This window comes from Astyanax mexicanus, chromosome 14 (genome assembly GCF_023375975.1).
Source record: "Astyanax mexicanus isolate ESR-SI-001 chromosome 14, AstMex3_surface, whole genome shotgun sequence".
Lineage (NCBI taxonomy): Eukaryota > Metazoa > Chordata > Actinopteri > Characiformes > Acestrorhamphidae > Astyanax > Astyanax mexicanus.
In genome coordinates, this window is record NC_064421.1 from 38,222,894 (window position 1) to 38,239,751 (window position 16,858).

Genomic DNA, 16,858 nt, shown 5'->3' on the forward strand with positions numbered 1-16,858 from the left:
CCTTTTCTATATCCGTGTATGACCTTGTATGATCCGTGTATTAATCATAAATTAAATCATTTTTAATGAACTATTATTTCACGTAATAATTCTGACCTTTCAGGCAGTATTTGTTCAGACCACCCCATAAAACATAGGCATAGGTTTCTATGATCATTTTTTTTTCTTTACTGTTAAAAAGTTATGACCATATAGGTGACTATAAACTGTATTTTTTACAGTTTTACAGGTCATTGTTATATTTTAACTTGTCATTGTTGTGCTTTAACTGCTATTTAATGTTTTTTTTTTACATTCAAGCAGTTGATTGTTTAATGATAAAAAATATTAACCACCACATGCTTTCTCAGGTTTGATGTGGAAGTTTTGAAAGCTGACAGCTCTGTCCAGCGGGGCACATTTTGTATTGCACAAGGACGTTATTGCCTCGTTATTTCACCTGTGAGCATTAATTCATTTTTTTTCCCCAGCATTTTATTTTTCTACTCAGTAATGGGGAGTTTTCCAATGTAGCAAAGAAGATTACTTGTGTCAAAATGTAGTTCAATAAAAGTAAAAATTACAAATTACTCAAAAAATCTACTCAATTACAGTAACTTGAGTAAATGTAATTCATTACTTTCCACCTCTGCTAATTACATACATGTTTAGCTTCAGTCTAACTTCTTCAGTTACACATTTTACATTTTAAAAGTAACTTTTAGACGTTAAAACTGTCTTTTAATGCAGAAGAAGCTCCTATCCAGCTCCACAATGCTCTCCTCAGTTCTGCTCCAGTGGATTCTTCTCGATCCAGCCCCACCGGATGCTCCTAAATTCCACAGCCCTGCTCTACCACATTCTCCTCGGTCCAGCTCCACTGTATTCTCCTCAGTCCTGCTCCACAGTATTCTCCTCAATCCTGCTCCACTGTTTTCTCCTCAGTCCAGCACCACAGTATTCTCCTCAATCCTGCTCCACTGTATTCTCCTCAGTCCTGCTCCACTGTATTCTCCTCAGTCCTGCTCCACTGTATTCTCCTCAGTCCAGCTCCACTGTATTCTCCTCAGTCCTGCTCCACTGTATTCTCCTCAGTCCTGCTCCACTGTATTCTCCTCAGTCCTGCTCCACTGTATTCTCCTCAGTCCTGCTCCACTGTATTCTCCTCAGTCCTGCTCCACTGTATTCTCCTCAGTCCAGCTCCACTGTATTCTCCTCAGTCCTGCTCCACTGTATTCTCCTCAGTCCTGCTCCACTGTATTCTCCTCAGTCCAGCTCCACTGTATTCTCCTCAGTCCAGCTCCACTGTATTCTCCTCAGTCCTGCTCCACTGTATTCTCCTCAGTCCTGCTCCACTGTATTCTCCTCAGTCCTGCTCCACTGTATTCTCCTCAGTCCTGCTCCACTGTATTCTCCTCAGTCCTGCTCCACTGTATTCTCCTCAGTCCTGCTCCACTGTATTCTCCTCAGTCCTGCTCCACTGGATTCTCCTCAGTCCTGCTCCACTGTATTCTCCTCAGTCCTGCTCCACTGTATTCTCCTCAGTGCAGCTCCACTGTATTCTCCTCAGTCCTGCTCCACTGTATTCTCCTCAGTCCTGCTCCACTGGATTGTCCTTAGTCCGGTTTGTCCTCAGTCCTGCTCCACTGGATTGTCCTCAGTCCTGCTCCACTGGATTGTCCTCAGTCCTGCTCCACTGTTTTCTCCTCAGTCCTGCTCCACTGTATTCTCCTCAGTCCTGCTCCACTGTATTCTCCTCAGTCCTGCTCCACTGTATTCTCCTCAGTCCTGCTCCACTGTATTCTCCTCAGTCCTGCTCCACTGTATTCTCCTCAGTCCTGCTCCACTGTATTCTCCTCAGTCCTGCTCCACTGTATTCTCCTCAGTCCTGCTCCACTGTATTCTCCTCAGTCCAGCTCCACTGTATTCTCCTCAGTCCTGCTCCACTGTATTCTCCTCAGTCCTGCTCCACTGTATTCTCCTCAGTCCTGCTCCACTGTATTCTCCTCAGTCCTGCTCCACTGTATTCTCCTCAGTCCTGCTCCACTGTATTCTCCTCAGTCCTGCTCCACTGTATTCTCCTCAGTCCTGCTCCACTGGATTGTCCTCAGTCCTGCTCCACTGTTTTCTCCTCAGTCCTGCTCCACTGTATTCTCCTCAGTCCTGCTCCACTGGATTCTCCTCAGTCCTGCTCCACTGTATTCTCCTCAGTCCTGCTCCACTGTATTCTCCTCAGTCCTGCTCCACTGGATTGTCCTCAGTCCTGTTTGTCCTCAGTCCTGCTCCACTGGATTGTCCTCAGTCCTGCTCCACTGGATTGTCCTCAGTCCTGCTCCACTGGATTGTCCTCAGTCCTGCTCCACTGGATTGTCCTCAGTCTTGCTCCACTGGATTGACCTCAGGCCTGCTCCACCAGATTGTCCTAAATTCTGCTCCACCGGATTGTCCTTCTTTTATTTACCTGTTTTCATAATCTTAGACTAAATGCGTTTAACAAATAGGCTTTTACCAATAGCATGAAGAGCAGCAGCAAGGAATTATTTCTAGTAATGCACAGAAACAAATGTTTGAAATTGTATATAGTTTATTACATTTTTAATTCTGTGGGTACTTTTACTGTTGTTTTATTTGCTTCTCTGTATGAAAAGTAAACTGTGCAGAACATAAACCTCTGTGTTTTACCTTAAATGTTTTATTTATATGTTTTTTTTAACATTTGAACAGGCCATCAAACTTTAAATTGAATTTCATTTTTAAAATAGATATAAACAGATTAATATAGGAGAGGTTTTCTGCTGTTTTCTTTCACTTTTCTTTGCTCTGTGTTTGTGTTACTCAGTCTCTAAACCGCAGAGGTATATGAGTGTATTGGTCTCTGCTGAAAAATCTCTCCCCCCTGTGGTGCAGTGAGCTGAGCTGAACTGAGCTGCTGGATTGTGTGTGTGTGTGTGTGTGTGTGTGTGTGTGTGGTTACTGTACACTCTGCAGCCCATTGTGTGGTCTGCTTCCTGGTGATCCTGTGCTGAAGCTCTGAGCAGTGCGGGGCGTATGGTGTGTCACATCTGACAACTCAACATCCGAGCACCTCGCAGTGAAGTGAGGCCAATCTGAGAGATGATGCAGCAGCACTGCCACTCTATTCACTGTGAGTCTGAGCTACAGCAGCTCCTGCAGTAATCTAAAAACACACCACATACAGTTCAGATAAAAGAACATTCTGCACACTGTTACAAAAACATCGACACTGTCTTAAAATAATCACATCAACTTATTATTTTAGGTTTTTCAGGAAACACTAAAAATATAGTTGTTATGGCTATTTAAAAATTAGCAATGGTTTAAGAGAATAGTTTTTGAGAATATCTTTTATACATTTGAGCAGTAAAACCAACCACAAACAACACTAATTAAAAATTCTGAAAATAACATTGTAACAACTACAAACTGTATTTGTATTGTCATACATTAGCCTGTGTCTGTCCTGTGTTTTTCCCTCTTTTGGTTTCTGTGCTCCTGCCCTCTGTTGTCCTGTCTTGTGTTCTCAGCCATGTGCTTTTTTCTTTGTTTTGTTATTTTATTTTAGTTTTTGCGCTACCTGTGTTTGTTTTCTGTTTTGTTTTTATTTATCTTGTTTATTAAATAATAATGAAATATATCTGCACTTACGTCCACACTCCTCATTCCTGACAATATTTCTAGCTAGCTTTGTATATGTTTTTTTTTTGTGGCTGATTAAAATGCAGAAAAAAAATCAATAATAAGACAAAACAATTATGCAATATTTACAGTCTGTAAATATTATTATTAAGAAGTCAACTTTATATAAAATATAAAAACACATCACTGAATCGTGAAAAATAGAACATAGTAATGGCTCCCTCTGGTAAAGCTATTAAAATGAAACGTTTTTTTTTTTTTCATGCATAATTAATTAGCTTAAATCACACTCTTGAAGTATTCCATTATCATTAAGAAATAAAATCAAATTATCTGATCAACTGCGGGTGGGGCAGATTTACCAACAGGAAGCAGCATAATGAGATAACTATTTGGGCAAAAAAAGTCGGTTGTGTTAAAAAATTATTTTAGGAAGTTGACGATATGGTAACACTTCCCTTTAGGCCAGTATTAATAACGCTACATGACATAAACACTGTCAAACATACATAAACATTTATACATTTTTTATTACAAAAAGCATCAACTGTCATAAAGGCTCCTTATGTCAATCAATTTTGATGTCTAATTGACACAAGTTCTATGTCAAGTTAAACAGACTTTCCATGACATTAGTTTGTAACTGTATTCAGCAGTTTACTTGCTATGGGATGTATATTTACATTATCTAGTCTTTTAAGAGATGATCTAACTGTAAATCATGGAAGCCAAAGCAAAACAAACTATATACTGATCTGTTGGAATCTACAATATATCCTAAACGTTAACACATGAATGGAAAGGTCAAGAGACTGGATTCTCCTCAGTCCAACTCTACTGGATTCTCCTCAGCCCAACTCTACTGGATTCTCCTCAGCCCAACTCTACTGGATTCTCCTCAGCCCAACTCTACTGGATTCACCTTAACCCAGCTCCACTGGATTCTCCTCAGCCCAACTCTACTGGATTCTCCTCAGCCCAACTCTAATGGATTCTCCTCAGCCCAACTCTACTGGATTCTCCTCAGCCCAACTCTACTTGATTCTCCTCAGCCCAACTCTAATGGATTCTCCTCAGCCCAACTCTAATGGATTCTCCTCAGCCCAACTCTACTGGATTCTCCTCAGCCCAACTCTACTGGATTCTCCTCAGCCCAACTCTAATGGATTCTCCTCAGCCCAACTCTAATGGATTCTCCTTAGCCAGACTCTAATGGATTCTCCTCAGCCCAACTCTAATGGATTCTCCTTAGCCAGACTCTAATGGATTCTCCTCAGCCCAACTCTAATGGATTCTCCTCAGCCCAACTCTAATGGATTCTCCTTAGCCAGACTCTAATGGATTCTCCTCAGCCCAACTCTAATGGATTCTCCTCAGCCCAACTCTACTGGATTCTCCTTAGCCCAACTCTAATAGATTCTCCTTAGTACAGCTCAACTGTACTCAGTCCAACTCCACTGTATTCTCCTCAGCCCAGCTCCACTGGATTCTCTTCAGTCCTGCACCACTGTATTCTCCTCAGTGCAGCTCCACTGCATTCATTAGGCTTAATAGTACTGACCTACAATGAAATGATGCCAAACATATAACTACAAGAATATTAAAACCTTGCCACTGAAAAAAATATTGTGTAATAGAAAAAAAGGCATTTCACAGATATTTAAATGTTGCGTATAGTTTATATAACTGTGTGAATATCATTGGACTACTGGCCATTTCAATCTGACTACAAAAGGAGTCTGAATCCCTATCTAATGAAGATTATCTGAGGAAAAACTAACCATGTAAACAGTATTGTGAATTCTGTGACCGTAAGTAAGGAGCATGACTGTTAAATAAACACTGTTAAATATGATGGAAGCTGCAACATAACCTTTAGGTTGGTTGTCAAAAATGCTGACCGCTGTTAAAGAAATTCTAGAGGCCTATCTGTACAGCTGTGCTGGACTGTCGTAGCTTTTTCTCCAGCAGGTCCAGGAGGTTAATATGATGGTATGTATCCTCAGCAGAGGAGGGATTTCTCAGTGTAACCCTGGGGACTTGGTCCACACTGCTGCATGGCTGAATAATGCTGAAGACAGGGCTATTATGAACATCCCTTCAGTAGCAATATATGAACACAGAATCAGAGTATATTTAGCTGTAAAACAAATATAAATATAAATATTAGATTTTACATATACACAGATCCAGCATAAAATTATAACCACCTTTTTGTTTTTACGCCCAGTATCCATTTTTCAAGCTTCACTGATCAAATAGGACACTTTACACATTTAACAGTTGCATAATTACAGTCTGTAGTCCTGTCTCCTGTACTCCTCTCTCCTGTCCTTTGTATCTTTTCACCCTGTTTTTCAATGATGAAACAGCTTCCTGTGAGCAGCACCCTCTGGGCCCTGATGAAGAACTACAGGATGACCAACACTGTAAACTGTGCAGCAACAGATTCAGAGCTTCTGTCCCTGACTGTAGTTTATCTACAAGGTGGAGCAGTGTGTTATAGATTGGAGAGTGAGTGAACACACCTCTTAAGCTCCAAGCCTATTTTGACCAATTTCCAATTCAGAGTCAATTCTATGAATTAATATTACTTAGAAGCCTTTACACAATTCATTTAAGACACTTTAATTATTATTATTTAATTATTGAACATGTAATGGCCAAAATATGGTAAAAACCAGGAAAACTTTTAGGCGCTTTTCTTTTTTCTTTTTTTATTTTCAGACATAAAATGAACTATGGCAGCTCTATATTGTGCTAAAATGTGTTTACAATCATCATATAAAATCATAAACTGCTGCCTTTAACTGGTTTGATATTATTGTGATCTGAAGCAGTAATGGTATTTTCTTTCTCCAAAGGACTGGAAACTTTATAAGAATAAAAACTACCACTTTAATAACTCATTTTGCAGTAATAAAGCTAATTTTGTGTGGTCTACTCCTATACAAACAGAAAACCGCAGTGTCTCTTTAACAGAGCGCTTTCTGCAGAGTGGGAAGTCTCTGAGAGACAGTGTCTGTGGCCAAGCAGCCCCCACCCCACCTTTCAGCTGGCAGAACTCGTCACCTGATTGGCTGACAGACCTCATTTGCATACAGTCACGTGCAGTAGAGTCTGCTCTGTAAGCAGACACTGGACACTCAGCGGAGCGTCAAATAAAACGCTTTTAATAAGGAGTTAAAGTTTATATTAAGTTCTTTCTGCCTGAAATGATTTCAAGCACTGGCTGGATATAAATGGGGATTATAGGAGACTGTATTGATGGATTCTATTAAGTTTGGATTCGTTTTGAAGGTAAGATCTTGGGGGACGCGCTGGTGGGGGTTGGGGTGTGTGTGGTGTGTCCTAAGGTAACCCCAGGACCAGGGGCGCAGATGGAAATTTTGAACTGGGGGGGGACCAAGCTGTAAAATCATATATATATATATATATATATATATATATATATATATATATATATATATATATATATATATATATATATATATGCTGCAATAAACTTTAGAATATTGTTATTGTTATATGTTATTGTTTTTTGTTTCTTCATTGCTACAGCCTAGGCAAGACCAGGAAGACAATGTTAACATTTTACATCTTATAATTTCAGTTAACAGCGACTGCTTACTAAAATAACATCATAATAACATCATACATAAAATCAATGGAGAGAGCCGCTGCATGCCTCGGTGCATGCTGGGTTGCGTTGCGTTTAACGCAGCTCCGCCCTCCTGCTCAACTTTATTCAAATAAATCCGGCCGCCGCACTGTGTCCAGTCCAGCCAATCAGGGAAAAGCAGGCTGCGTCCAGCCAATGAGGGAAGAGCAGGCTGCGTCTTCACACACAAGCAAGCCTCTTACACACACACACAGAACAGGCGCCTTTCAACCACAGAAGAGAAGCTGAAAGCGGCAGCGGATTGCGTTGAAAAAAAGTGCCAGTGGACACGTACCGTAAGGAGCTGGTAACTGCCTGTGTCTGTAGTCTACAGGCAGTTACCAGCTTCTTAGAACCCTGGACTTGAGAAGGTGCGTTAAATTGGAACTGGAACACGGAGCTCCGAACAATGTAACCTCTGAACTGAACGCTTCCCTGTTTAAAAACGAGGGCATTGTGGAACACAGAATTCCACAAACGTACAGTTAATTAAATTAAAACCCCAACGTTTATGCTTGTAGATGCTAGATTTCAGATGAGGTCACTATAAATCTGGTGGCGGACATGTCCCCCCCGTCCCCAGTGCCATCTGCGCCCATGCCCAGTACAAAAACGAGCCGGTTTTAACTGTAAACACGTGCTTCGGCGCGCTCTTTCAGCTCTAATTCAGGAACCGTACATCCTACAGTGTCCGCATTCGATCAAATATGGATGTACGATAAACGCAAATATTAAAATTATGAATCATATCTTTATAAAACAAGGCATATTTCGCCATAATTATTTTCTGAAAGGAGATACTGCTAAATATGCTAAATAACTGAAGAGCAGAGATTCTAAGCTTTAAAATGGTATATTGTGTGTCTATATTGAGCCTATAAGTGTTCATAACTATTCATAAACACATCCAGATATTATTTTTCATAAATGTCTGGCCCGCCGGCGGGCCAGGGCGTGTTAAGAGGTTAAAAACTCCAGCATCACCTTCTGTGTTGTGCTTACGATGCATTTACACTGCTCCCTCGCATCAACGCACATGGTCGCACTGCTCCCCTCCAACTGGTCGCATGTGGGCGTGACAAAGGCGTCCCCTGCGTCTTCCAATTAAATCTTTCTAATAAATTTAAATGCTTTTATACAACCTATTATTATTTTCTATAAATTAAATATATATAAATGGGTATTAATAAATATAAATGTAAATGAGCAGAATAGAATATAAATGAGCAGAATATAGGCTAACAAAAACAAACTTATCCAATTCAATTATATATTAATATTTTAAAAACCCACTAGAGGCCCCAACAATCTCTGCAGCCTTTTTCCATGCTATATTACTGTGATCAGAGTCACTGTAAATCAGCAGGGTTTTAATATATGAGGCAGGAAAGCCTGAAACTTCTCTTCGCTTCTCAGGACGCTTGAAAGTGGAACTAAATATTTTCAGACACTGCGCTGCAGACACGTATCAGGCGCAGACCTGCTCTCTGATTGGATAGACGCATCGCGTTGGATGGATTCATTTGCATAAAGTTCAGCTCGGCTCAACTTTTCATTGCATCGCATCCCCCGCTCTGAACGCATCGGACCCGTGATGCACCACGCGACTGCGTCTGATGGAGGCGGCGCTTTCCATTGAAAATGAATAGGATACGTCGCTGTGCGTTGTGGTGCCGGAGCAGTGTAAATGCACCATTTGGCTATAAGGTCTGTCTGTCTCCAGCTGGCAAAAACAGACGGCAGGCAATATATAAGTTGCCACACATATGAAAAGGCTTGCTTTTCAACCCAAATTGATGGTTTTGTTTCACTTAAAAGAACAGTCGGTAACACTATAATAACTTTCATTAATATATTATAATTAATGTTCAGTAGATGTGAACAAAGCAGAAGTGTTTTTTTCTTTTTGTACCTGTGTGTTTTGATATTTCAGAATTTGTTAGATTATTTTTCCTTTAGCATTTTGAGCTTTAGTAAGTTACCTTCCTATTTCATATCTATTTTTCTGTTTTTATTAAATGCTGCAGAGCTTTAAACGCTCGGATGATTTTTTTTTTATGTATATTATTTTATTTTTGTACCTGTGTGTACACTATTTCTTGTTTGTTATTTTAGAATTCCGCAAATCATTAGCAAATCGTTCATCAAAAAATGAACATTAATTAATCTCTAGTAAATACGAATAAAAAAAAAAATGCAGGTTATGCGTTCATTGGTATTTACAAACTTTTTCATTTCTTAAAATGTGAAAAATAAGAGTTATTAAGTTATGGTATATTAATAAAAGTTATTATAAAGTGTTACCGCACAGTCTGCCACCTTAGTAATTTGTTACATCTGCTATTTTAATTTAAACATTACAGATATGTCGAAACTAGTTTGCATTGGTCAACCCATTCCATTTTAGCAGCTCGTGAACTCAATCATAAGGGGCAGTTTACATTTAAACTAGACTATGATCTTAAATAAAGTCCCAACTGAGATAGTGATTTGGGATTAGCTGGAGCTTCACAGCTTAAAGGAAAAGCAACAATTATTGTTAAGCACCTCCAGAAACCCCTTCAAGACGCTGAGAAAACTATTCCAGGTGATTCTCACACATAAAGACACTGAGATTAAAATACCAAGCGTGTTCAGATAAATGTTCTATTTTATTCTGATTTGTTTAAGACTTTTTGTTTACTAAATAATTTTGCATGTGTTCCTGTATAGCTTTAATATCGTCTTCAATAGAAAATTATAAAGCAAAAAATCATAAAACGAAGAAAAACGCATTGAGTGAGAAGAGGTGTGCAAACTTTTGATTTGAACTCTATGTTTAGCTGGTTAAACTGGATACTGGTCTGTTTCTCCAAATGTTACAAAACCCTTGATATTTCTAGCTGGTTAAACTCATTTAACTTGTTGGGGTGCTGGTCCAGGTACCTGCTACACATTTAGCATTGCTGTAAATAATGAAGCTCACGTTTAGGAGGAGAAATGGTGCAGAAATCGAATTCCTGTTTGTAGATGGCCGGCTTCATTAATTAGCAGAGGCGTCTGGTCCACACGGCTGGGTTAAACAGCCAGGGTTCGTCTCCAGAGTAACTGGAATGCAGAGGAGAGTAGAATGGCGGGGCTCATTTGCATTCTATCTCTGCGGACGAAAGCTAAGATAATGCTAATTCTAATACCGGTCTTCATTTCGACACTCTCAGCATTTGAGTGCAGCCGATGCTGCAAGACAGAGGGCTTAAGGAAAATCAATAGTGCTAAAATCCAAACCTGATGTCTACCTCACAGCAGCAGAAACGATGAGGCTAATAAAGCCAGCAGGATGTTGGAAAGTGCTTTGAAACAGGGTGACGGATGTGCTGTGTCATTCTGAACACACACTACGTAGCCAAATGTAGCATAAGTGGCGTATCTGCTATTCAATCATATTTCATGAGTGCCCAGATAAGGGCAAACTTTTAGGGAAAAAGATGGTCTAGTGAAGGAGATATGTCCTGAATGATACATGTGATGTACTTACGGTTGTGTATTGTGTGAATCCTTTGCAGAACTGAAAGGAGTTTAAAATACTACATCAAACCACAGCCTTGAGAAACATTCCATCATCCGAAGCCGGCTCACTAAATAAGCCCACTCACTATTGATCTGGCGGAGCAGATGAACAGTGCTGGTGCGTTTTAACACCAGTACAGAGGAGGCGGAGCAGGCCTGCAGTTTCTCCGGCCCTGACACGTTTGGAGTGAAAGCCTGCGTTGGGCGGCGGAGGTGTCAGCATGCTGTAGTTTATTGATTATTAGGCTGGTGCTCTAAGCTGCTTAAGGTCATTAGGAACACTTAATTAAAAAGTGGTTAGACTGTCTTTGTTCACTAAAGTAAAAGCAGCTGTTTAAGTGTTATCCACAGATAAAGTACCTTTGTGAAACATTTTATCATTTTTATAATTTCATAATTTGAAGGGCTGTTACAATCAATTTCATTAGTAATGAAGTAATCTACAGATTAATCGGCCGGTCCTTTTTTTAATGCTAGCGGCTTTAGTCGAATTTAAGTGTTGTTTATATTCACTTCTTAATGTGAATATAAATAACATTTAAACAACACCACATACCACCTATAATCTAACTAAAACTAAATGTACCAACTACTGCAGCTACCGTGTCGGCTTACCAACGTTTACAAGTGGAGATGCAAAAAGACATAGTGAACTAAAGTGTCTACATTGCATCCCCTGAATGAAAAAAAATATTTCAGTAGATATTAAACCTAATGCATAAGGAGTTTTAATCCGAAATTCCATAAACTCCGTAAAAACTGACAAATACTTGACATAAGTTCTGCTCACCTGCCACTTTAAAAGAAACATTTAAGTGGTGAATCAAAACAAGTCAGGTGTTTGTAAAATTAAATGGCCAGTGACAGAACTACAAGCCAGGTGTTTGTAATATAAAGTGGCCAGTGAGCAGAACTACAAGTCAGGTGCTTGTAATATGAAGTGGCCAGTGATCTCTCCTGGAGTTTCAGTCCTATACTTGTGTTCATTCACCCCACCCCCCCACTCTTTCACCCCCCTCCTTTAATCCTTTGTCCTCCTCCTCCCCCCTTGGGCTTCAGCACTTGAATTGGCCAGTGGCCAGTGAGCAGAACTACAAGCCAGGTGTTTCTAAAATAAATTGGCCAGTAAGCAGAACTACAAGTAAGGTGTTTTTAATATAATGTGGCCAGTGAGCAGAATTAAGTCAGGTGTTTCTATACTAAAGTGACAAGAGCAGAACTACAAGTCAGGTGTTTCTAGAATAAAGTGGCCAGGGGGCAGAACTACAACTCAGGTGTTTCTAGAGAAAGTGGCCAGTGGGCAGAACTACAAGTCAGCTGTTTCTAGAATAAAGTGGCCAGTGGGCAGAACTACAAGGCAGGTGTTTGTAGTATAAAATGACCAGTGAGCAGAACTGCAAGTCAGGTGTTTGTAATATAAATTGGCCAGTAAGTAGAACTACAAGTCAGGTGTTTTTAGAATAAAGTGGCCAGTGAGCAAAACTACAAGTCAGGTGCTTGTAATAGGAAGTGGCCAGTGATCTCTCGTCTCAGTCCTGTCCTCGTGGATATACTTGTATTCATTCATCCCCCCCCCCCCCACTCTTTCAACCCCCCTCCTTTAATCCTTTGTCCTCCTCCTCCCCCCTCGGAGTTCAGCACCTGAATGCGGGACTGGCTCCAGCAGCCGCTGGTTGCTGGGCGACGCAGAGCAGCGTTCCCGAGCCACAGAAGAGCCACTTAAGTGGAGCCGGAGTGGAGAACGGCGCGGGGCTGTAGCGGCGCTGTCAGGGATGGCAACAGGCGGTCTCTGTGCTGTGTTTACTGGCACAACGCTGGATCGGTGAAAGGGTGAAGACACTACCGTTTTTTAAGAATTTAAGTAAAGATTTTAGTTGTTGTTTTTTTATCTTTTTTTTAAAGAGTTCCTGTTGAAGTTCTGCCTTTTATCTTATCTGTCTACTGCGTCTGAGGCGAGCAGATGGCACACTACCATAATCTGCTTTCCTCTCATGAGCCATGTGCTTGAGTAGAGACAGCCTGTGTAAGGTAAGCAGCCCATGTTTATGATTGTTCTCTGGACTGGACATACATATACAGACTACTTATATTAATATTTATATAAAAATATTAATATGAAAATGTATAGGAAGGCTTGTTTTAAATATGAGTTAGCTAACTATAATTAGCTGGTCCTACAATTTTCCTGTCTTTAGCCAGGTTGTTCGCCAGTGCTCTCAGAGACACTCGGCAACCTGTTGAATATGCTGGGCTGCCTGTGGCTGTGGTTTGAATGTGGCTGCATCCTAGTTGTGTACTACATACTAATACTATAAGATATATATATATATATATATATATATATATATATATATATATATATATATATATATATATATATATATATATATATTAATAGTTAGGCTTTAACACATTAGTACACAAACTATTAAGACACCAATCTGTTTTGTACTAACAGAAAGGGATAAAGCACAAAGCCTCTCCAGCATTTTCAACATTAAAAGATGATTATGATGATATTATAAAAGATCTAAATTTCAGCTTTTATTTTAATATGCAAATATTTGGAGAAAAAGAATCGGGACATGGTACCACCTCATCTGTGAGCCATTTAATGGCCTCTTCTGGGACAGATTTAATTATCTTCGTAGCTGTACGAACTCGGAAATCTACAGAAACGTTTTTTATGTCAATTTAAAGAAAGATGCAACCAAACTAAGATCATGCAGCAAGATAATGACCCTAAAGACACCACACACTACAACCACAACCCTCTGTTTCAGTAATTTTGCGCATATAAAAATAGGTGAGTTCAGACAAAAGGTGTTAACTTCTGATCTGTGCATCAGATTCAGATGTAAATACCTGAAAATAGAAGCTGAAATGTTATATTTTGTCTCATATTCATATTTTAATGGCAAACCCAAAAGTTTTCAGTCTACAGCTGAAATAAAGAGATTGGCCTCAATGGTTCAGTGCATTTGAAGGAACCTGTATATTATTTTTTACCATATCGCCCAGCTCTAATCTATCTTCAAAACAGTCCCACATTTTACATGCCTGATAGAAAGTTCAGTAAGCTTCAGTGGCTGCGGACTAAACCACACACTTCTGTACTTTCATTACTAGAGTAATAAACGCACTTTTAATGGCAGTGGTAGGTGTAAAGTTACAGATGCAGCCCTATTCTTACATATTTATGTATAATATTTATTTACTTATTTCTTAGCTAACAATTTCTAGTTAGAACATTTTTACATGTTCTTAATTGTTAGTTCTGAGAATGTTACAATGTTTTCATGATCATAGTTTTTATCTATCTGGGAACATTATATGAGAAACATTCTAATAACAATGTGATGCAAACCATTATTGTATCGCACATTTGCAGAAGGATCCTGGAATTTGTTTCCTGAACATCATAGGTCATTTTTCATGGAATCTTTCCAAAACATTGCCAAATTTTCTAATAACGTTCTCTGTCTGCTGAGTTGTTTAAATTTCTGTGGATATTTTGGCCAATATGCACCTATTAGGACCAATGTTAGAATGTTATAATATGCTATACAACATTTTTCATGTAGTTACAGATCTGCTAATGCTTATAAATGTTCAAGTAATGCGAATAATGTACATGAGTTTTATTTGTAGCGTTATCTACACAAATACAAGGCACACAAATGCAGATTGCAGTATTAATAGGCCTGATTCTGTGTAACTGTATATCTGTTCTGCTTCCTAAATGACAATAAATACTGTACAAATAATATAATACAACATTTTGCAATCTCTTTAATGTAAACATCTGTCTGATGATGATAAATATAATTATTTTTTATTATGCCAAACATCTGCCAATAATCCCAATACCAATGTTGTCATTTATCCCTATAAATATCTTCATAACTCCAGACTAAATCTTGCCACATGCATCATAAATCTTGCTGCTAGTGCAGCATAGTGAGCAAAACCCTTCATTCTGCTCATGATCAGTGCAATTCCAAATCACAGGCATCTGTAATGATTTGCTTGCATCCGATGGAATCCTGACAGCACAGTGCAGGATTTTGGAATTTGATATTTTAAAAAGTTCATGCTTCACATCTCATTTTCTCTCTCCGTTTTCTCTGTAGTATTCCAGAGGACCACAGCAGGCCCAAATCCTAGCTATCATGTGAAGGCTTTGACCTCCTCCTGGACATCGTACCATTAAGCTGTGCTGCCTTACCCAAGGCGCTGAACTGCGAAAAAAAGGAGGGAAAAATGTCGCCCCCGGCACGACCATCATTATTTATTTAACGTCGCTCCATCAGGAGGCCTCTTTGCTGCTGAGGATGTATTGGCTCCACAGGCACAGAGGTACTGCGTTATTACTGTACACCCTGGGCCTTTTTGTCCCCTTTGGGACCGTGGCCCCTCAGGGTTCTTTCCCCAGGCTGGAGAATATCGGGGCCTACAAATCAGTCGGTGTAGCACCAGGCGGGGCCACGTGCGGCGTCCCGGGGCGCAGCGCCTTCTGCCAGGCCGGCCGGGCCGAGGAGGATTTCCTAACCTGCTCCCAGCACTTCTGCATCCAGGAGTGCCCGTACCGCTCCTCCACCCCGCGATACGCCAACCTACTCGCCGCCCATCCTGACGGGTGCCCGGCGGGCGACAGCCAGGATCTCCGGCCAGGGGCAGAGGCTGGATCCAGCAGCTTTGTGTTTCGAAACCAGAGCAGCTGCTTGGCTTCCCCCTCCTCTCCGAACCTGGGCCCGGCCGGCTCATTTACCCTAACGGTTTGGCTGAAACTCGAGGAAGCCTCTGTAATGTAAGTAGTAGCGCTGCCAGAACTTTCCCTTAAGAAGATCAGACACTATACGCAAGCGTTTGCTGTCACTTTGAGAGCTAATATCTTACTTAATCAGGAGGATCACTTTCTCATCCAACACAATACACAGTTCACAAAAGGACAAGGTACTCAGAGTACAGTACCAGTACAAAGTTTGGACACACCTCATCTTATTTAATGTTATTTTCTATATATTTATGATTTTCTACATTGTAGAATAATATTAAAGACACTAAAACTAAAAAACGAATGCATATGTATTATTATTATGAAGTAAACAATAGTGTTAAACAAACTAGAATATCTTTTATGCTTTAGATTCTTTAAAGTAGATGCTAAACTCTTGTTAACTGCTTTTCCTTCAACTCATCCCAAACCACCTGGGTTGGGTTTATATATTTGTTATTTGTGAAGGCCAAACTCTTTTTTTGTCTACTACCAATCAGCATATGTGTTCTTTCATAGTTTAATAGTATGTACAGTGTAGTAAATAATACAAATAAAGAACAAATATGAATGAGAATGTGTGTCTAAACTTTTAAATGGTAGTGTATATTTCTTGTGACAAATATACAGCACAGTAGCTAAGCTGTTTCCCAGCTAAGCGAAAACTATGAGAACAAATTTGTTTTAGTTTGATGCACACTTATTAGCCTAAAAAATAAAAAATGAAGTCTAGAAGACACTCACACGTGCCAAAGGTTATTAGGTTTTTAGGAGTTTTCAAATATGTTTTAGAGTAACTACACTCTAATACAATTTTAACTTTAATAGCTGAAATATGTATACATAATAATATACCAGCTCTGCTAAAAATGTAAGAATTTACATATTTGACCACATTATCAAACAGTTTTTATTTAATAGAGTCCAAAAAATAAATTTTATTATGAAGCCCAAAATCACAAATTAGTCATAATGGCCAATGGCTTACTGGTGATGTTAACTATATTCCAACCTGAATTAATGGCTGATATTTAATAACAGATAAATGATGCTGTGCTGGTTGTATTAGTAGGTTGTTTGGTGTGATATAATATGTGGATTACAGCTTTAGTTCACTCCAGTCTTCAGTTATTGAACTCAGAACAACAGCATGTAGTCATCAGTATGCTTGGAGTATGTTAGCCCTAATGCTCTGAGATGAATTAGTGGCAGGTGTTTGATATCAGAATGATGTTACT

General features: G+C 39.6%; 1 protein-coding gene across 2 annotated transcripts in view; it reads left to right on the plus strand.

Moving 5' to 3' along the window:
• Positions 1 to 12,533: 12,533 nt before the first annotated feature.
• ush2a (Usher syndrome 2A (autosomal recessive, mild)) overlaps positions 12,534 to 16,858 on the plus strand; it is a 440,168-nt gene continuing 435,843 nt past the window's right edge. For both annotated transcript variants that reach the window (XM_049464244.1, XM_022672674.2), the window contains exons 1-2: positions 12,534 to 12,871; positions 14,977 to 15,653. In XM_049464244.1, coding sequence (XP_049320201.1) covers positions 15,178 to 15,653 — 476 coding nt within the window. In that variant the 5' untranslated portion in view covers positions 12,534 to 12,871; positions 14,977 to 15,177. The remainder of the gene's footprint in view (positions 12,872 to 14,976; positions 15,654 to 16,858) is intronic.